This window comes from Buteo buteo, chromosome 13, assembly GCF_964188355.1.
Source record: "Buteo buteo chromosome 13, bButBut1.hap1.1, whole genome shotgun sequence".
NCBI lineage: Eukaryota > Metazoa > Chordata > Aves > Accipitriformes > Accipitridae > Buteo > Buteo buteo.
Window position 1 is genome coordinate 17,311,523 of NC_134183.1, and position 21,066 is coordinate 17,332,588.

Below are 21,066 nucleotides of genomic sequence, written 5' to 3' on the forward strand. Positions count from 1 at the left end.
TCAGTATGTGAAGAATGTTGATAACACTGATGTTTTCAGTTATTGCTCAGTAGTGTTTAGACTATAGTCAAGGATTTCTCAGCTTCTCATGCCCAGCCAGGGCACCTGACCCAAACTGGCCAACAGTGTATTCCATACCATGTGACGTCCCATCTAGTTTAGGAACTGGGAACAGGGGGGCAGGGATTTGCCGCTCGGGGTCTGGCTGGGTGTCGGTCGGCGGGTGGTGAGCAATTGCCCTGTGCATCATTTGTACATTTCAATCCTTTTATTACTACTGTTGTCATTTTATTAGTGTTATCATTATCATTATTTGTTTCTTCTTTTCTGTTCTATTAAACCGTTCTTATCTCAACCCAGGAGTTTTACTTCTTTTCCCGATTTTCTCCCCCATCCCACTGGATGGGGGGGGAGTGAGTGAGCAGCTGCGTGGTGCTTAGTTGCTGGCTGGCGTTAAACCACGACAGTGTTGTTTTGCAATATACAAATATCGGCAAATATTTGTTTATGAAGTAAAAAATTACTAAAGATACTAAGCGCTCTGACTCACCAAATGCCATGATTTGATAGTTGTAACTTCATTATATTATTCTCATCACAATAAAATGCTAGCTTAAAAACTTGGTAACCCTGTGTTGATCGTATTGTTATTTGGTATGTTAATCTCCTGTACAAAGCATCACCATCCCATGATGCCCAAACTCAAGAGCCACTTCTGAAATAGTGCAAAAGCAAAACCAGAGAGTAAGAGACATCTCTTGGCATCTGCTTTTGTATCCAGTGATGAGCGTTTATAGGGCTAATTGAAAGGGTTGCTATGGTGATGGTTGCCATAGCAACCGTTGCTATGGTACACGGTTCCCATGGTGACGGATGCCATGGCGACGGTTGCTATGGTAACGGTTGCCATGGTGACCGTTGCTATGGTGACGGTTCCTATGGTAACGGTTGCTACAGCAACGGTTGCCATGACGACGGTGGCCATGGCGACGGTTGCCATGGCAACGGTTGCTATGGTAACGGTTGCCATAGCGACCGTTGCTATGGTGACGGTTGCCATAGCGACCGTTGCTATGGTGACGGTTGCCATGGCGACGGTTGCTATGGTGACGGTTGCCATAGCAACGGTTGCTATGGTTATTGTTGCTATTGTAACGGTTGCCATGGCGACGGTTGCTATGGTAACGGTTGCTATGGTAACGGTTGCCATAGCAACGGTTGCTATAGTGACGGTTGCCATAGCAGCGGTTGCTACGGTGACGGTTGCTATGGTGACGGTTGCCATAGCAACGGTTGCCATGGTGACGGTTGCTACGGTGACGGTTGCTATGGTGACGGTTTCCATGGCGACGGTTGCTATGGTAACGGTTGCCATGGCGACGCTTGCTATGGTAACGGTTGCCATAGCAGCGGTTGCTATGGTGACGGTTGCCATAGCAACGGTTGCTATGGTTACGGTTGCTATTGTAACGGTTGCCATGGCGACGGTTGCTATGGTAACGGTTGCTATGGTAACGGTTGCCATAGCAACGGTTGCTATGGTGACGGTTGCCATAGCGACGGTTGCTATAGTGACGGTTGCCATAGCAACGGTTGCCATGGCGACGGTTGCTATCGTAACGGTTGCCATGGTAACGGTTACTATGGCGACGGTTGCCATGGTAACGGTTGCCATAGGAACTGTTGCCATGGTGACGGTTGCCATGGCGACGGTTGTCATGGTAACGGTTGCCATAGCAACGGTTGCTATGGTGACGGTTGCCATAGCGACCGTTGCTATGGTGACGGTTACCATGGCGACGGTTGCTACGGTAACGGTTGCCATGGCGACGGTTGCTATAGTGACGGTTGCCATGGCGACAGTTGAAATGGTAACGGTTGCTATAGTGACGGTTGCCATAGCAACGGTTGCCATGGCGACGGTTGCCATGGTAACGGTTGCCATGGCGACGGTTGCCGTGGTGACGGTTGCCATAGCAACGGTTGCTATGGCGACGGTTGCCATAGCGACCGTTGCTATGGTTACTGTTGCCATGGTGACGGTTGCCATGGTAACGGTTGCCATGGCGACGGTTGCTATGGTAACGGTTGCCATGGCGACGGTTGCCATGGCGACGTTTGCTATGGTAACGGTTGCCATGGTGACGGTTGCCATAGCAACGCTTACTATGGCGTCGGTTGCCATGATGACGGTTGCCATGGTAACGGTTGCCATGGCGACGGTTGCTACAGTGACGGTTGCCATGGTAACGGTTGCCATAGCAACCGTTGCTATGGTTACTGTTGCCATGATAACGGTTGCCATGGTGACGATTGCTATGGTAACGGTTACCATGGCGACGGTTGCTATAGTGACGGTTGCCATGGCGCCGGTTGCTATGGTGACGGTTGCCATGGGGACGGTTGCTATGGTAACGGTTGCTATAGTGACGGTTGCCACGGCGACGGTTGCTATGGTAACGGTTGCCATGGTGACGGTTGCTATGGTAACGGTTGCCATGGTGACGGTTGCTATGGTAACGGTTGCCATAGCGACGGTTGCTATGGGGACGGTTGCCATGGCGACGGTTGCCACGGCGACGGTTGCTATGGCAACGGTTGCTATGGTGACGGCTGCCATAGCAACGGTTGCCATGGTGACGGCTGCCATAGCAACGGTTGCCATGGTGACGGCTGCCACAGCAACCGTTGCTATGGTAACGGTTGCCATGGCGACGGTTGCTATGGTAACGGTTGCTATGGGGACGGTTGCTATGGGGACGGTTGCCATGGTGACGGTTGCCACAGCAACGGCTGCCATAGCAACGGCTGCTATGGCAACGGTTGCTATGGTGACGGCTGCCATCAACCGTTGCTATGGTGACGGTTGCTATGGTGACGGGTACCATAACGACGGTTTCCATGGGAACCGTTGCTATGGTAACTGTTTCTATGTTTACGGTTGCCATGTGGATGGTTGCTATAGCAACCGTTGCCATGGTGACGGTTGCCATAGTGACGCCTTGCTATGGAAACGGTTGCCGTAGCGGTGGTTGCCATAGCAGCGGTTGCTATGGTAACGGTTGCCATGGTGGCATTTGCGATTGTGACGGTTGCCATGGCGCCGGTCGCCATGGGAACCGTCACCATGGCATCCGTCGCTGTGGTAACCGTCACTATGGCAACCGTCGCTATGGTAACCATCACCATAGCAATCGTTGCTATGGTAACTGTCACCACGGGAACCGTTTCTATAGAACGGGTCACCATGGCAACCGTCACCATGGCAACGGGTCTCCATGGCAACCTTCTCCATGGCAACCTTCTCAATGGTAACCTTCTCCATGGCAACCGTCACCATGGCAACGGGTCACCGTGGCAACGGGTCACCGTGGCATCCGGTCACCATGGCAACCGGTAGCATGGCAACCGGGGACCCCAGTGACCGGTTACCATGGCAATCGGCATCCCCGGTGACCGATTTCCAGAGCAACCAGGACCGCGGGCCCCTCCCAGTCCCTCCCAGTCCCTCCCAGTGCCACTCGGAGCCCTCCCAGTCCCTCCCTGTGCCGCCACAGACAGCCACACCCCCGTCCCAGTGTGGTGGGTTGACCCTGGTTGGATGCCAGGTGCCCACCAAAGCCGCTCTATCACTCCCCCTCCTCAGCTGGGGGGGAAGAAAATATAACCGAAGGCTCGTGGGTCAAGATAAGGACAGTTTAATACAGTGATAGCAAAGGTCGCGCGTGCGAAAGCAAAGAAAAAAAACAAATGATGTTATTCTCTACTTCCCATCAGCAGGCGATGTCTAGCCACTTCTCGGGAAGCAGGGCTTCAGTATGCGTAGTGGTTGCTCCGGAAGACAAAATGCCCCCACCCTCTGTCTCCCTTTACTTAGCTTTTATATCTGAGCTGATGTCATATGGTATGGAATATCTGTTTGGTTAGTTTAGGTCAGCTGTCCTGATTGTGTCCCCTCCCAAGATCTTGCCCTGCCCCAGCCTGCCATTGAGGGGAGGGCAAAAATGTTGGGGAGACAGCCTTGATGCTGTGCCAGCACTGCTCAGCAGTAGCCAAAACACTGGTGTGCTATCAACACCTTTCTAGCTACTGATGCAGGGCACAGTGCTATGAGGGCTGCTGTGGGGTGACGGGGGTGACTTAATCTCTCTTAGAAGGACTCCTAGTGAGTTTCAACTGATAAGGAAGGATGTGCTAGACCTTGTAAGCCGAGAGTTGCACAAGATATGAACAACTCAGCGTGAAAGGCTCTGTACTGATAAGGAGCAAGGCTAGCGAGCCCTTGTCAGTCGCACAATAGCAGGATGCAGTGGCCAAGGGATACGCGGAGGGGGCCGGGAGAAAGGAGAAGTAATAATGAATTTTGTTGCTTAATTGCTAACCAATCATGAGCTCAGCTTTTGTAATATGTATTAGGTGATTAGCTGTTGTACCAATCAACTTAAGGCACATACTGCTCATTCTTTGTCTAAAGATATAAAAATGACTGTTGTAATCAATAAAGTAGATCCTGACTTGCATCAAGCCGGGTCTCCGTCTCTCAATCGCGGCAGTGGGGAGTATTAACTCCATCTCAGCCAGACCCAATACACCCAGTTTATCCCAGTCCCTCCCAGCACCACTTAGGACCCTCCCAGTCCATCCCCGTGTTCTCTCAGTTCGTCCCAATGCCTGCCCAGTCTATTCCCAGTCCTGCCTTCTTGCTTCCCAGTGCCTCCTAGTCTCTCTCAGCACACTCCAGTCCCCTCCCAGTCTGTTCCCAGTCTATTCCCAGTCCAACCCACTCCCCTCCCAGTGCCTCCCCGTCTCTCCCAGTATACTCTAGTCACCTCCCAGTGCAGCCCAGAGCCCTCCCAGTGCCTCCCAGTCTACTCCAGTCCCCGCCCAGCCCAGCCCAGTGCCCTGCCAGTGCCTCCCAGTCTCCCCCAGCATACTCCAGTCCCCTCCCAGTCTCTCCCAGTCTCCTCCAATCCTCTCCCAGTCTCTCCTAGTGTACTCCAGTCCCCTCCCAGTCTCTCCCAGTGTACACCACAGTCTCCTCCAGTCCCCTCCTAGTGCCTCCCAGTCTACCGCAGTCCCCTCCCAGTGCCTCCCAGTCTCCTTCAGTCCTCTCCCAGTGTACTCCAGTCCCCTCCCAATCTCTCCCAATGTACTCCAGTCCCCTCCCAGTGCCTCCCAGTCTCCTACAGTCCCCTCCCAGTCCCCTCCCAGTCTCTCCCAGCCTACTGCAGTCCCCTCCCAGTCCCCTCCCAGTGCCTCCCAGTCCCTCCCAGTCTCCTCCAGTGCTCCCCCAGTCTCTCCCAGTGTACTCCAGTCCCCTCCCAGTGCCTCCCAGTGCCCACCCTGCTGGAAGTCGGTGCGCCCGCAGCCGCGGATGAGGAGGGCGTCCCCCGTGAAGGCGACCGAGTCGTCGTCCAGGACGAAGGTCAGACACCCCGGCGTGTGCCCGGGGCTGGCCAGGGCCCGCAGCGCCTGGGGGGGGGGGGGGAAGGGGCGGGGGGGGGGGGACACACCCCACGTCAGGGCGGGGGAGGGGACGATACCCCTCCCCATCCCCCACTTGTTGGGGGGGAACCCAGGCAGCCAGGGGTTAAATGGACCCCCCCCTCCCCCCCAAAAAACCCTCCCAAATGACCCAGGGCTGCCCCTCCCCCACCCCAAAGATACCCCAAGACGGTTCTGCCTGACCATATAACCATAATATACTAAAATGCTCCTAAAGCTATAGACTCCCACGGTGTGTGGCTGGACGAGAGAGAAGGGGCGGGGAAATGCAATGTTCACAGCTGGAGTGTAGCACTGGATCTCCTGGGTCCGTGACTGCACTTCACAGCTGGTTGGAGAGGGAAGCGCATCTAAACCCCGGAGCAGCAGCCCTGCTCTGCCATCTCCTATGGCCGGGACTTTGGGTGACCCCCCGCCACAGCTCTGCGCTTGTCACCATGGGGGTCCCCAATGAAGTGGCAGCCTCAGCTAAGCTGTGCCAGAGGCAGAGGTCAGTAAGCCTGAGGATGCAGGCTGGAAAGGCAGTGAGCTGCCTTTGTTTCACTTGTGCTGGAGTAGGAAAATGCAGGTGTCTAACCAGAATGTTCCAGGTCTTTAGCTTTTACCTTTGAGATCAGATGACCTTGTTTCTAGTGGAAATGATGCTATTGTGTTAATGATTGACGTTCTTGTCTTGGTGAACATTGGAGTTGTTTATTGTTTTGTGTTTGCTATGAAGTTATGGGAGAAGGAGAAGCAGGAGAGTTTCAGGTAGTGATTGTTACTCGAATAGATCCTTTAAAAACAAAACCCAAAGACCTTGTTAGGGCTCTGCAACTTCCCATTTCTGGTTAAATTCACTTTCTCCTGCCAGTGATTTCAGGTTGGCTTGTTTGTGGGGACAGGTCTGACCTGGGGAAAAGTCCGTCAGCTGGGTGTGAGTGGTTGGTGTTTGGTGAAGGAGCTCCAGATCCCTGTGGTTGTTACTTTACTCATCTATTGCTTGCAGCTGATCCACTTTTAGGGTCTGGCATTGCTTTGATAGAGCTCTGTAGACAACTTCAGTAGCTCTGAAAAGTGAAAGTTTGTATTGCCTTGGAAAGAAAGGCAAGCAGGCAAAAAACTTGAAGGTGAGAGAAGAAATTAAGAAGGTGAAGGTGGATTCATTCCACCTGTCGCAAACACCTATCTTGGGAATGGTAACTTTTTGGATCTGTCTGAAGTCAGATGAGGCGAGTCCTCTCTCAAAGGACTGGCTCTTTACTAGGGCGGTCTGAACGAGTAAAACCCCTTTGTCAGCTCTCAGCACCCAGCCCCAGCACACCCCGGCACTTCAGCCAGACTTCTGGTGCATTTTGGCTTGGCTGTAAAACTGTTGCCTGCAAGGATATTGAACTGAATCAGTGGCAGTGGCCTGGGACACTGCATCCAGCTGTATGTAATCTAAAGAGAAAAGTTCATAATGAAAGACAACCAAAAAAATGTTATTCATTAATTTTAGAAATACAGAAAAGCCTCTGTGCTTCAATTTGGCTCTTGTTTGGCACAGGAGACTAGTGCTGTTACAGGTTTGGGTTTTTTCCCTTCCCCAGCGGGGGCTTTACACTCATGCTGATCTAAGATACCCTTTTAATTAAATTCTCAGCTTATTTGTTGGACTTTGTCTTTTCAATTTGAATGTGGTGGAATGCAGTCAAAACTACATGAAGAGATGTCAATCCCCAGATCTTCAGAGGCTTTTAAGTATTTACCGAGTGTGTTATGTTGACTGATCCAGTTGTGAACTCTGTTATACCATGATGAATGTTATACTATGTTTATTCAATACGCCAAAGCTAAGGCTACCTGTGAAGAGTCCAGGCTGTGCAAGGATTTAAAGATAGAAGGAAAAAGACTTCTCCCCTTTATATAGCACCTTAGCACAATTGCAGTTCCTGTTTTTTCCCAGAACAGGACTGCTGTAAGCTTTCAACAGAGTAGAGCTGTGTCTGAAAGGAGCGAGGAAGAGATTTGTTTGGGATAAAACCCATCTTTTTTTGAGGAAATAATACATCTGCCGCTATAGCCTGGGAAAGGAGCACTCAAATCGGGTATGGGTCTTTCACTTTTTGACCCCACTGCAGCTATCACAGAGAGTGCTTTTGCTTCTGTTCCCCTCTGCTGTAAGTCACTGCTCTGGGCGCCTTTGAGGAAGTGCCAAGTCTTCCAGTTTACACAGTCAAGCTGTATACTGTGCTTCCGGAGATTTCCAGGGATGTATACATTATTTTCCTATACCTAGAAAAATGCAGTCTTAAAATTGAAAGCCATAGCAGTTCTTTTATATGGTCTTCTACTGAGAAAAACAAATGTGTCTGTGTATAAATGTGGAAAAATCTGTGTGTATGTGTATGTGTATATATGGTGTTTAAATTGATGCCTGACACTGGGTGGTTTTGGTATAAACTTGGATTTTGAGTTCTTTGAAAAGGGACAAAGTGATATTTGAGAATTCACATTGTATTAACTTGAGGGATTCAGGTTTAATGATATGCAGTTTTGATTTCTAGTCTTTAACACCAGCTGGGGCCAGAGAGCTGGACATGTTTTGAGAAGAAAGGTTGTATGTACACCTCTGCCCCGTGACAGTTGTTTAGCTAAATTAGTCGCAAGATACAAGTCACAGGCCAATCTTTATGGCTCACTCAGGCACATTTTCCTTTACATCTCTTCTTTCTATTGATTATTATGCAGATTGTGATATTCAGAGGCATCACTACCAACTGTTTCACTTTGCCCCTCCTGAGTTCTGTTGTGCTGGTAGACACGAATCATCCCACATCTCAGGAAAAACTGAAGATCTACAGCTTTAAAGCTCTACTGTGTTTCTTCTAAGCAACTGCATTGTGTTTGTCCTGGTTTCAGCTGGGATAGAGTTAACTGTCTTCCTAGTAGCTGGTACAGTGCTGTGTTTTGAGTTCAGTATGTGAAGAATGTTGATAACACTGATGTTTTCAGTTGTTGCTCAGTAGTGTTTAGACTATAGTCAAGGATTTCTCAGCTTCTCATGCCCAGCCAGGGCACCTGACCCAAACTGGCCAACAGTGTATTCCATACCATGTGACGTCCCATCTAGTTTAGGAACTGGGAAGGGGGGGCAGGGATTTGCCGCTCGGGGTCTGGCTGGGTGTCGGTCGGCGGGTGGTGAGCAATTGCCCTGTGCATCATTTGTACATTTCAATCCTTTTATTACTACTGTTGTCATTTTATTAGTGTTATCATTATCATTATTTGTTTCTTCTTTTCTGTTCTATTAAACCGTTCTTATCTCAACCCAGGAGTTTTACTTCTTTTCCTGATTTTCTCCCCCATCCCACTGGATGGGGGGGGAGTGAGTGAGCAGCTGCGTGGTGCTTAGTTGCTGGCTGGCGTTAAACCACGACAGTGTTGTTTTGCAATATACAAATATCGGCAAATATTTGTTTATGAAGTAAAAAATTACTAAAGATACTAAGCGCTCTGACTCACCAAATGCCATGATTTGATAGTTGTAACTTCATTATATTATTCTCATCACAATAAAATGCTAGCTTAAAAACTTGGTAACCCTGTGTTGATCATATTGTTATTTGGTATGTTAATCTCCTTTACAAAGCATCACCATCCCATGATACCCAAACTCAAGAGCCACTTCTTAAATAGTGCAAAAGCAAAACCAGAGAGTAAGAGACATCTCTTGGCATCTGCTTTTGTATTCAGTGGTGAGCATTTATAGGGCTAATTGAAAGCTCATTTCACAACCTGCCTGCACTCTGTTTTCTTTACAATAATAGATGAAATTTCTAAGCTTTCAAGCATTCAAGAAACTCTTTGGGAACAGCCCCTTTCCCTCTGTATTCACACAGAGAGCAGTGCCTGCAAGAAGAGGTTTTCATCATATTGGGGAGGGAGCAGGAGCTACATGCTGACTATAGCTGAGATTCCTTTTTGCTGGTTAGCAGCTCTTGTGTACTGCAGACGCTACAGAATGTGTTATTAAATGTGAAGCCAGGAGGCACGCAGGAGGTATGTACCATGCTGTTGCTTGGAAATTATGCATATGGTCATTGCCAAGATGCAGATCAAACCTGTAGTTTTGTGAACAGGATTTGTATAATAATTTAAGGTTTACCTGAAATAATGGACTCTCTCTTATCTACTTGCTGCTTATGTAGCCAAGACTTTTGCGTTTGCAGCCACCAACGAAGCAGCCTGCTAAACCCTTGGGAACACTGACAGACTGAATTGATTGTACCAAGCAGCTACATTTCCAGTAAGGCCACAACAGGTAGATAATTGCCTAATTTTGGCACTGTGAAGAGCAACTTTGAGCCTACCTTTTCTCAGTTGACTGTAAAGGGAAAGTAGGTGCTCACCATAGACAATCTTTCTAATCCTGCCCCTCAGGGTTGGGGGTTGTTCAGTAGTAGGAAACCGTGGGCGTTTTAAGTGTGAAGTCAAAACCAAGATGCAACTCTGGAGAGAAATCTCTCTTCCCCCTCTGTCACATTCGTTGTGATACTAAGGCCAAAGCAGCATGTTGCTAACTTTTAGTAGACAGCTGATGTAGCTAGAAGAAAACAGGACAACTTTTGGCATACAATCCTCTCTTCAGGTCTTTAATTCGTCAGTCGGATTATAGAGAACAACTAAAAAGACCTTTGAAAATGCTGTGGATATCATGTTTCCCAACTGCATCTCTCTTTCTTCTGCTGTTCATGTGCTTCTCTGGCCAGAATGGTACGTACAACATAGACACCCTTACATTTCAGAAGTTTCAATATTTTCTTTCCTTACTCCCCCCCCCCCCCCCCTTAGTCTATTGTCTCAAACAGTTTCCTGGCAAATTCACCATTAGCAAACCCAGGTGGAACTTTGAAAAACATTCTTTGAAATTATAGAATGAATTTTTAGAAAAAAAAGAAAAAATATTGTTATGAGAACTTTTCTACATGGAAATTACTCTCTGTAGAGAGTGGAAGTTGTTTTCGCAGTAATTCAACGTGAACTGTATCTATATTGGCAAGGTTGATGGGGGAACCCACTACTGGATAGAAATGAATATTGGTATTTACTGGGGACATAATTATTGAAGGTGTAATAAAACCTTACTAGAAATATCTGTTGCTGAATATTATTGTAGCTATTAAGAGTACAAGCTGGACGTACACTTGGGGAAAACACTGTCAACCGCTAAGGAGAACAGGCTGAGGAAAAAGATGTCTCCAGTCAGCCCTTTTTTCCCCTATGACCATTGACAATAACTGGAAAGGATGGTAACTTGAGAAAAAAATGTTATCCATAAATCAGCATGTCTGAAAGGAAGATGCAGTGAAACTGGTGAGAATATCTGAGCGTCTTTGCCATTCTTTAGCCAGTGGTGGTTAAGGAGTCAATACTGATTTCTGCAAATATAATTTAACTCTTGAACTTCTACCCCAATCTTTTGAAGAAAATTGATGGGCTGCAGCTGCTTATCATTAGCTATGTGGTTTCTTAGATCAGCTAAGTGTGAGTCAGCTTAACAGTACTGATTTTAGGCTGATGGAGATGAGTTTCCTGGGCTTTCCTTCCCTGCTTGTAAAGGCTGAGTGCTCTGTGCTTCTCCAGTCTTCTCATTCACCCCGTTTCTCTGCTGCTTTGGAAGGTAGTTGCTGACAACTCCTGGGTTACCTTAATTCCTTCTCTAAGTGTTGTAGGAGGAATGTCCTCATGTCTGGTCAGGTTGGATTGACCTACTGTATCTAAATTCCCATCATCTGGTCTTTCTGTGTTTGATTTCTGTGTTTGTTCCTTTATTAAGACAAATTGTTTTTAGTTTGTAGGGATCTTTAACTTGCTTGCCAACACTGAATAATTCTACCCTTTCTATACTATGTTTGTCCTAGATATGCAATAACTCTATAATTTTTCTTCCCTTGCTTTTAATGTAATTTCTTTTAGATGTTTCCCATTTGATACCTCTGTTCCTCACTATTCATTGTACAAGTACTTACTGTTCAGGTTTTTTTGATACTGAGGTCATTAGAGAACTCAGAGGGTTTCATTGTATGTTTTTATACCTTTGTTTCTTAGTATAGGCTGGAGTTATACCTTCTGCAGTTCTCTTCCTAAGTGGCTACATTCTCCAGTTTCCTGATGTTGCTAAAGCCTCCCTTCTAAAAAAAAAAAAAAAAGAGGGTAATTTTTTTCCTTTCTCTACCCTTTTTTGAAACGTTTGAATTTCAGATTTAGATCCTCAACCAGCTCCAATTATTGGGCTCAGTTCAATGAAGATTGTCTTTTGAGAACTAATAAGATCATACTGGGAATCTACAGAGCAGCCTAAATTTTTTGCATGAGTGACAGAAGCCGCTTTTTTTGCCAAGGCCTTTTAAGCTATGGGGAGACGTTGAGTTGCACAGGTCAATGGGCATGAAAGGCACTATAGGTTTCAGGACAGCCAAGAGATGATATATATAGGGTATCAAGACTAAGGTCCAGTCTTACAGAGTGGTTCTGTTGACAGAGTAGTTGTTTTTGAAAACTACTTTGATATTAATAGATCAAGAAGAACTCTGATATTATAATTTCAATTGCATTTCTTATTTTTAGGTGGAGAAAATGATCAGTCAACAGACATTATCAGTGTTTGGGAAGGAGACTCCATCAGCATAACTTGCTCAATGAAAGGTTCAGAAAATGAAGTGGGGACATACCTGACAACTATCATACAGCCGGTCAATGTGATATATGTTTCCAAGCAGGATACTTCATATATCCTTCCTGCTTTGGCTAATCGCACCAAGTATTCAAAGGACGGAAGGAATCTCAGAGTAACTCTGCACAATGTACAGGAATCTGATTCCAATATCTACCTATGCACTAAGTTTATTAAAAGCAAAGGCCATCACAAAAAGCTGAGTGGGAAGACAACCATAGTAGTGGTGAAAGGTATTGCAATTCTACCTTTTATGTCATGAATTAATAAATACAGTTATATATTTTAAATCAAAGATTGGAAGAAAGCGTAATGGGAGGGAGAGTCTAACAGAACTTTTCCCATGTCTGCTCAGGTAATGTACTGATTGGAAGGAAAGTGTGAGTCTGTTCCCTGAAAAGACGAAGAAAACACATTAGATAGAACAGTACCAAGAAAATCCCTAGAACATCAATTCATGACTAATTTAATCCTAGCTACAGGTTTTCACATGAGTCATAGCTTGCTGCAGCAGTTTGGAAACAGTGAGGACCCATAGCTCTTTCCAAAACAGTCAGTCAAATCTTTATGAATAACCAGCAAAGCAATGAGCCTATTTTTGGTAGTGGTTTTTTGCTAATCTCTTTTGTTTTTACTATTTCATCTTAATTGACAAATTGATAATAATTGGGAAGCTGATGCTAGGCAGGGTTTGCAAGTTGGGCATCAGTGGGTAAAGGGTTGTGGGTCTTTTTTCTCTTCTTAACAAACAGTTGATGAATGGGCACAAGTGCTCCTTTTGGCGGTCATTTCCAGTTAGAGGAAGAATTTTTCTTTTTGTTTTCTTTTTTTTTTTTCTTCATTAGAAGAGGGTTGAGTACACAATATTCTTTGGCAGTTTATTCCTCTACGTACCTACTCTTTTGATGAGACCATCTAACCTGAAACGTCTTTACCAAAAATTACAGGGTTTTCTTCTTTTCCTGTCCCCAAGCCATGCAAACCCTAATTTATTGCTGTGTCAGTAATAGTAATCTATATCTATGAAGACTTATCATGTCCTTCCTTAGGGTTCTCTTCTCAAACTTCTTGACTGTGTTTTCTCAAATGAATTCCATCTTTCTGATTATGTACTGTTTCTCCCAATTATTTCATTAAATTACCTTATAGCTCCTTTTGATTCCGATCCTCTTCTCTAAAATGCTTGCAACCTTCCCAGAATTATCTTTTGTATAAATGTGACAAACTCTGTCTTCGTTCCCTCATCCACGTTAATGATAATGTCAAAAGGAACAGGGCCTGTCCTGTTGGGAACTCGGTGAAATGTCTTCCCAGCTGGACAGCAAGCCATTAACAACTGCTTTTTGAAGACCATTTCTACATTGATGGCACCCACATTGTATGATTTCATCCAGACTGGTAGTCCCCAGATCTTTCTATGGCTTAATCTCACTTGAGAAAGCAGGCAACAATCCATGTCTCAAGGGCAAGCCGATGAAGGTGTATTCCCTTGGAAGAGTTCAGTATATGTATTTTATGTATGTGGACAGCCTTTAAAACCATGTAAACCTGTTTGGTCAGTCCTACTTTCAGATCCTGGGGCAGGAAAACGTGCCAGGGTGTACTGAAATATATCTTTCTTCTCAAGGCATGCGTAAAGGTAGTCTTTTAAAAAAAATCATTTTATCTAAATTTCTGTGGTCTGTTCTGTCTGTCTTTGACCTCTGTATTTGCTTCTTAGTTAAAATGCACTGTGTTAAGTATGTGGTAGCCATTAATCTCTCTTGTTTTTAGCTAAAACCAGTGAAGTTGTTGAGCAATCACCGCTGTATGTCAATCCTCAGCAAGGCCAGTCTATCAGCATTATCTGTGCACTGAAAAGCTCACATGAAGATGAAGGGTTCTACTTGCTCAAGACTCAAATGCAACCTGAGAGAGTGCTATATGTTTCAAGTCAAAATGGTTCAACTATTTCTCCTGCTTTTGCTAATCGCTTGGAGTATTCAAAGGAAGAAAAGAAAATATTGATAACTCTACACAACCTACAGAAAAATGACAGTGATATATATGTATGTGCTGGGAAGTTGAAAAATTCTACTTTCCTCTCAGTGAACAGAAGCGGCACCATGGTGCTGATTAAAGGTACTATCCTTTTCCTTGTTTAATCATCAATAACCATAGGCATGTTGTAATGCAAAAGGTGGACTAAAAGCTTGCAGAACTTTAGTCAGGACAGGTGAAGCACTAATCCACGGCTAGACTTCTTCCAGTACCTGGGAAAGTTTGGAGAGTGTGCTCAGACTCTTCTGCGCCCTGTTGTACTAGGTCACAGAAATAGGCACTATGTTTCTACCTGCCTTGTACAACCAGAGGGGAATTATAATAGAGAAAACTTGCTATAATCCTGCATCTTAAAAAAAAAAAAAAAAAAAAAAAAAAGGGGGTCAAAATCCAACAACAAGCACTTCAGTGTGTCTGTGAATAATCTGTCAGTTTTAGGAAATGAGTCAGTATTTTTAGCATCAGTTCTTTGACCTTAATGTGACATAAATGTCTTTTAGAAACCATTCCCTATAGCAAGTCTTTGTGTTTAAAAATAGGTCACACTAGGGAGTACAGAACAAGCATTTACTTAAAGTACCACAGATAATAGCAGAGATGATCTCACACACCCTTATTATACACTGAGCACGCTGTGAGCATCTGTTCCAAAGACAGGGGTTTTTCTTTTTCTGCAGGATGGTGTTGTAACCATTTCTGAAGATGAAGACAAAACCAGCAATACAGTGCTTGATTTTGATCTTGCTGGTGCAATTTAACCCTGTGCATTGGGCTTTGATGAGATCTTTGGGTAATTAAAATAAGGTTTACATAGAGCCCTAAGAGTTGCAAAGGATCTATCTGCAGTCTGCAAAAAAGACTGTGGTCTCATTCTGTGCCACTAGCCATAACTGGTGCAACAACTCAGTAACATGAGTTGGGGAAAACGACAGCTGCACATCAAACAAGTGGGGTGATTACCAGATATTATGTTATTCAGATATGGATTAATTGAGGTTTTAGAGAACTGTAACCCTTTCCACTGGCACTATTCTTCTCAGTGTGTATACTTCAGATCACAGTAGCCTCCTACTTCTGTCTGTACTGCTTGCAAACCTAGCCGTTACATAATTCCTATATACTCCTGGCCATGCCTTCAGTGTTGATGTAATACTGTAGTAAAACATTTTCTCTTTCGATTATGAGTGTGTGGTCCTACTTCTGATCAGTGGTATGGAAGCTATCACCTTTGTATGGTGCTTCTCACTGACCCTTCACATGCCACCTGCAGTCATCACCAGCCTCTAGAAGAGAACAGGGAATGCCAGTGAAAATACTAATGGGATGGCAAATGTGGCTATGTAGCATGCTGTTGATATCTGATTTCTTGCTGACCAGTAAATCATTTTTGTCTTAATAAAAATGGGATTCTACCTCTTTTTATTTATAATAATAATATAATTTTACATGCAGAAGTGGAGCAGACACACTGCAGTAATAAGTCCTGGGGCATCTATGGTCTTATCATCGTGGCAGCGCTACTGTTTTTTGCGCTGATATGCTGCACTCTGTACCGTGTTGATGTAAGTATGCTTTTACCATGCCAAAGCAAAACTGAATCTGGGTTGAGTGAATAGGTGCCTCTGATACTATTTGTAAATAGTGACTGAGTCAAGCAAACATTTGATAAACCTAAGGAATCATGGCTTTCTATTGTCTCCTCTTTGTCCTTGTTTAACGTCTCCCAGCTGTAAACTCTTGGCAGTAAAGACTGTGTCTTCTCATGTTTCTGTAACTCTTAGTAAATGAGATATTGTTTGCTTTTTGATAACAAACCTTAAGTAAGCCTCACAGTCAACAACAGAGCCATGTGTTGTATGTATTTCCCTGAACAGAGCACCTCACTATTCTGTTCTGCTCCCCCCCCCCCCGTCAATTGGAAATGAAGCTGTATATACCAATCTTGTAATAGATGTAAGAGAATGTTTGGAGGGGGACACAAGGACAAGAAAAAGTCATGAAATAGCCTAATGTCTGAAGAAGAATAATTTTGCCCTGTCCTAGAAAAAAAGGCGACCAAGAAATTTTTCCTTTACTGGGATTATTTACATTTATATTCTGCAGAAAGTGCCCAGAAATTATTTGTCTCTGATAGATCCTTCTGCTCCATAAAGATTACTTAAAATTAAGAGAGTATAATTCACAGGTCAGGCTCCTATCTTGTCCCTCCACATACAGCTTCAGTACTGCTAAAAACCAGTAGTATAACATAATTCTGGCAAAGCCAGCTGGCCCTGTAGGAACTGGTCTCTTGTGTTATCAGTAACAAACTAAGGATAAGCCTTATTTATGTTGAGGCCACAGTTACATCCAATTCTTGAAGGAACTTTTAGTGAAATAACATCAGACTGACAATAGAAAGTTAAATAAATATGTTGACAATTTCTACCTAATACTCTAAGACCTCATTGGGTTATGAAAGGAATTTTAAAAGTACATTTCCACTTCAAACAGATGGACTCCTAAGATGTAAATTGACTTCTTGGTCGGGATATTTTCAAGCTCTGTTCTGAACAGCTGTTTGCTTTGTTTTGCAGATGAAGAAATATTTCCAGAAAAGAAAACCAAATGCAGTGTATGAAGATATGTCTTACGGTTCTAGACGCAACACCTTGATCAGAGCCAATGTTTATGTCACTGACAATTAAGCTTCTGCTAGCTGGGACTGTGTGTGGATCGACCATTCCTTTACAGGTCTCTGAGAGCTGCCTCAGCAACCTAATGCAGTAGCTGAATTGAAAATGCTATCACCTACCTTCTTCAGTGAAAAGAAAACCCTGTCTCATTTCCAAAGCTGTTTATGCTTTTTTGATCACTTGTAATTTTTTATTATTTTTTTTTAATGTAGAGAAATGTAGCTACCCTGCACATGTGTTTGCAGTTTAGTATGGAAAGCAGTATTTTTGGACTACGTATTTGGCTACATGCAACACATGGGCTCATTTCTTTGATTGATAAATAACCCTTTCAGGTAAGATGGGATAGATGGAGAGGTCTGATTCTGAGCTCCGGTAAGTGCTCAGGAAGACCATAACAGGCCTGTTTAATAATATGCAATGGATCCACATATGCATGGATTACAGTTCTCTTATGAATCCTCATAGGTCTGCCCAAGAGCTTGGATAGCTAAAACTACTCAAGAGTTACAGAAAAGAAATCTGTTCTGAAGAGACTTCAGAAATGTTGTGGCAGAGTGCATTACAAGTGAAGTGCTGGATATGTGTGGGCTTACCTATTCAAAGATCATAATGGTCCCCCAAAAATGCAATTAAGTCTAGATTTTAAATTATTGCCTTTGTCAGAGATATTGGCATGATTGCTGTGGGTCTTGAAGTGGATGACATGCAAAATTACTAGACTTGGTGCATGATGGCTTTTTGGGACAGCAGAAATATTTCTGACATGCTGGTGTTGTCTCAAACTCCAGACTTAGGACTACACAGCAGAATGCATTTGTCCAGGTCAATGACTCTACACTTTACAGTACAAGGTTAACTTATCTGGGATAAAGCCAATGCCTGCATTCCAATCTGGGCACAGGTGAGTCTGATCCAAAATCACTCTTAACGAGGGAATTTATCAAAAACTCACATCGGTCAAGTAGAAACTAAATTTGGTTTAGTAATGGCTTAGAACAGGTTGCTACGATGAGCTTAACTCTCCTCTAGCTAAGGAAGGGATACAACTTCCTCCAGATGTGTTTTGGTTTTGCAGAGCCAGGTCCACTGTGGAAAGACAACATTCTTGCTTGCCCAGAGGAATATCAAATTGCCCTGTTACAAGGCAGGATTGATGGGGTTTCTGGGGACAGGCTGAGACCAGAATTTTTCTTTATTGATGTATTTGTTTAGGTTTTTGAGGGATTAGGGCTGGTGTGCCGTTGATGAGGGTGCGCAGCTGGAGCAGAGCCAGGCACAAGGGATCATCCTTCTCTGGAGGTGAGCTCTGCTGAGATCTCAGCTTGCTGAGCCAAGCCTGCCACTTGGGAGAGCCCATTTCCCTCCAAATGTTGCTCGTGAAATGCTGTGCACCAGACCCGAGGGAGAAAACTGCTCGCTCGGGTGGCTGGTGGAGGGATGGGTTAACCTTGTAAGCAAAGAGGTGTCTGTTGACTGCAGACCCTGCAATCTTCACATAGCTGTACCTCAATAAAATCACATTTGTGATTGGGGCTTTGTACAGTTGCTTGATATTTTTATACATGTATTAAAGACTATTTCATATAGCTGGCAAAGGAATGCTAGTTATTGAATGGACTGTTTCTTTTAGTTTTGGTTTTGTTTTTTTTTTAAATAGAGCAATTCAAAGGTTTCTTGCAAAATATGGTATAACTTTCTCCTAACAGCACCTCAGTAGACAGCATAACTATTTTCCACTTTATTTACATAATCTACACATGGGGTTTTTTTTCGTTTTAAAACTCATCACTGAAGAAAATACCAAAGAACACTTCAGGTGATGTATATTCATGCAATCCTTTCATAGTGGGCAAGATAAAATTCCTGAAGAGCTAAAAATGTCAAACGGAGGTGGGTAAGAAACAGACAGCACCCGGGAAGCTTGACCTGTCCTTCAGAACAGCACCTGGTCACAACGACGTCGGGCTGTGGGGTTTGCTAAATCTGGGGCAGGAGATGGCCCCTCACCACTCTTTGACCCTGTTTAACGTCCCCACCAGCACAGCCCCGGTGGGGTCCTGTGTCCCCTCTTGGGGGTCCCCCATCCCCTCTCTCCTCGCCCACAACCCCTTGCCACTTGCAGCAGGCCCCGTTGTCGTGGTAACAGGAGGCCCTGTGGTGCCCATGGCACGGGCAGGCCACGGGCCGGGTGCCCTGGGAGCACCGCCGGCCCCTCTGCCCCCTTCGCCGGGCAGGCCTTCTCCCCGGGAGATGCCTGCGGGGACACAATGCTGTCTGCGTCGGGGTCAGGTGAAGGCCCTGACTCGAAGGGGACCGGACCAGAGCAGACCCTGAGGGACAATGGAGGCTCTGCGGCCCCTTGTTAAGAGAGGTGCACCTCAGCACCCTCTCTGCATGCCCCGGCGCTGCTCCCGGGGGACGGTCAGGGTCGTCCCAGGGCTGCTGTTCGGGAGGAACAGCTTTTCTCACAAGGTGAAGCAGGGAGGCCCTCCCGCCAGTGCCTGCAGGGTGCCTGAAGGCCTGGGGCTGCATTGAGCCACTGCAGGAGGGGCCGACAGGGGCAGCCCACCGCCACCTCGAAACCACAGCGTCCCCTCCCGCCGGGGCAGGCCCCGGTGTGAAGCTACGGCCGTGCCCGTCCCTGCCCAGGTAAGGCAGTGCCGCCACTTCGCCGAGGTCAGGTACAGCAGCAAGACCAAGCAGACCAAGCCTAAACGTCCCTCACAGCATTTAGACCATTTCTGTCTTTGTCCCTGGACAAGCCCAGCTCAGGGGTGGATGTAGAGCCAGGGAAGATGACCTAACAAATTAGATACTGATCTAGGACCTAAAGTGCCCATAGTCAATCACTTCTCGTCACATTTTCATTTTTGGAAAAAGGTGCAGGTTTAGTAGGAAAGGACAATACTCCCAGAGAGACAATGTACGGAGGTTTGAGGTAAGTAAACAGGCATTTGAGATCAGCTTTCTGTAGCAGTACTACTGTGCAAACATGACCACAATTGTGAAAAAAACAAGCTGTGAAAGGAAACAGTAGTGGAGGTGGTTTCTTTGGTTTGGTGTAAATAAATTAAAAAAAAAAAAAGGTAAAGTCTGGCCAAGTAAAATGAAATACAGTGAGACATTTCATGAGTTGTACCTGTGTAGAGGGGTAGAGGATCAACCCCACAATTAACCCAAGCAGTGGTGAATCAACTGCTTGAAGACAACTGCTGGGGAAATTAGCTTAAGAGTGTCAGAGTAAGGGGTTCTGTATTTGGCTGTTCAAGAGGGTTGGACAGGTCCCAAGGTGCAGGGTGGTCTCAGACCTTCCCTGGAAGGCAGGCATACTGAATTTTTCATCTCCAGACAGAATTGCTCTGGGCTTATCCTTTTGCCTTTGCTCTTTTTCTGTCTCCTGTCCCTGCATTGGGGAGGGAAGTGATTTTCAAGGGGAGGTGGGAAGTGCAGTATAAGGGTCTGAGACTGGGCCAGGACCCACAGCAGTGAGAATGCTATCAGGGTATTAGTGAGGTCCCCAGTCCCATTTCATGGGATAAATGACAGAAACTGCAGCTGGGAGCAAAGCAGCCTCGGGTTGGGGAGCAGAACTGCAGCTCTAGTATCAGAGTTTACTGAATAGGGGTGGAGAAAGCCGAGGCAGCTGAACAAGGACAGTATGTCAGAATCAGAGAAGACATAGCAGGCAAGGTACAAGCCATGTCAGAAGTGACTCAAGGGGCCAGCTCTATATGGAGTGGCCTGGGCTGAGCTCTTGGAAAGGGGAGGGCTCATCAGAAATAATTTTTGGTTATTTGCGAGACTGGAGAGACCAGCCAGCACATGTGGATTACTGTGGATGGAGCCCATAGAGTCAGTAAAATTTAACTGAGGAAAGCATTTTAACTCTTTGACTAGGGCATGTCCGACAAGTACATGCTTGAATTCAGATACCAACGAGGTTGATAAGCCAAGTTGAACCACAAAACATTTTCCAGGAGGACTGTATACAGGATAGAAGTAGGTTCTCCTCTTGTTGTAGCTTGTGTAGGACACTGGATTATTTCCAGTGGCTATCCTGCAAACAAATGTTTATATACTTCTAGCAGTTTTAAATGCTACATGACATATTTCTGAAGCCTACATTGGCAGAGTTGCCTCGAGTTA

The 21,066-nt window shown here is 45.4% G+C and overlaps 1 protein-coding gene across 1 annotated transcript in view; it reads left to right on the forward strand.

Moving 5' to 3' along the window:
• CD7 (CD7 molecule) overlaps positions 1-18,690 on the forward strand; it is a 215,884-nt gene extending 197,194 nt beyond the window's left edge. Inside the window, exons 11-13 of the mRNA XM_075044904.1 lie at positions 13,976-14,323; positions 15,695-15,804; positions 16,819-18,690. Of these exons, the coding sequence (XP_074901005.1) occupies positions 13,976-14,323; positions 15,695-15,804; positions 16,819-16,929 (569 nt within the window). The 3' untranslated portion in view covers positions 16,930-18,690. The remainder of the gene's footprint in view (positions 1-13,975; positions 14,324-15,694; positions 15,805-16,818) is intronic.
• The last annotated feature ends 2,376 nt before the right edge of the window (positions 18,691-21,066 follow it).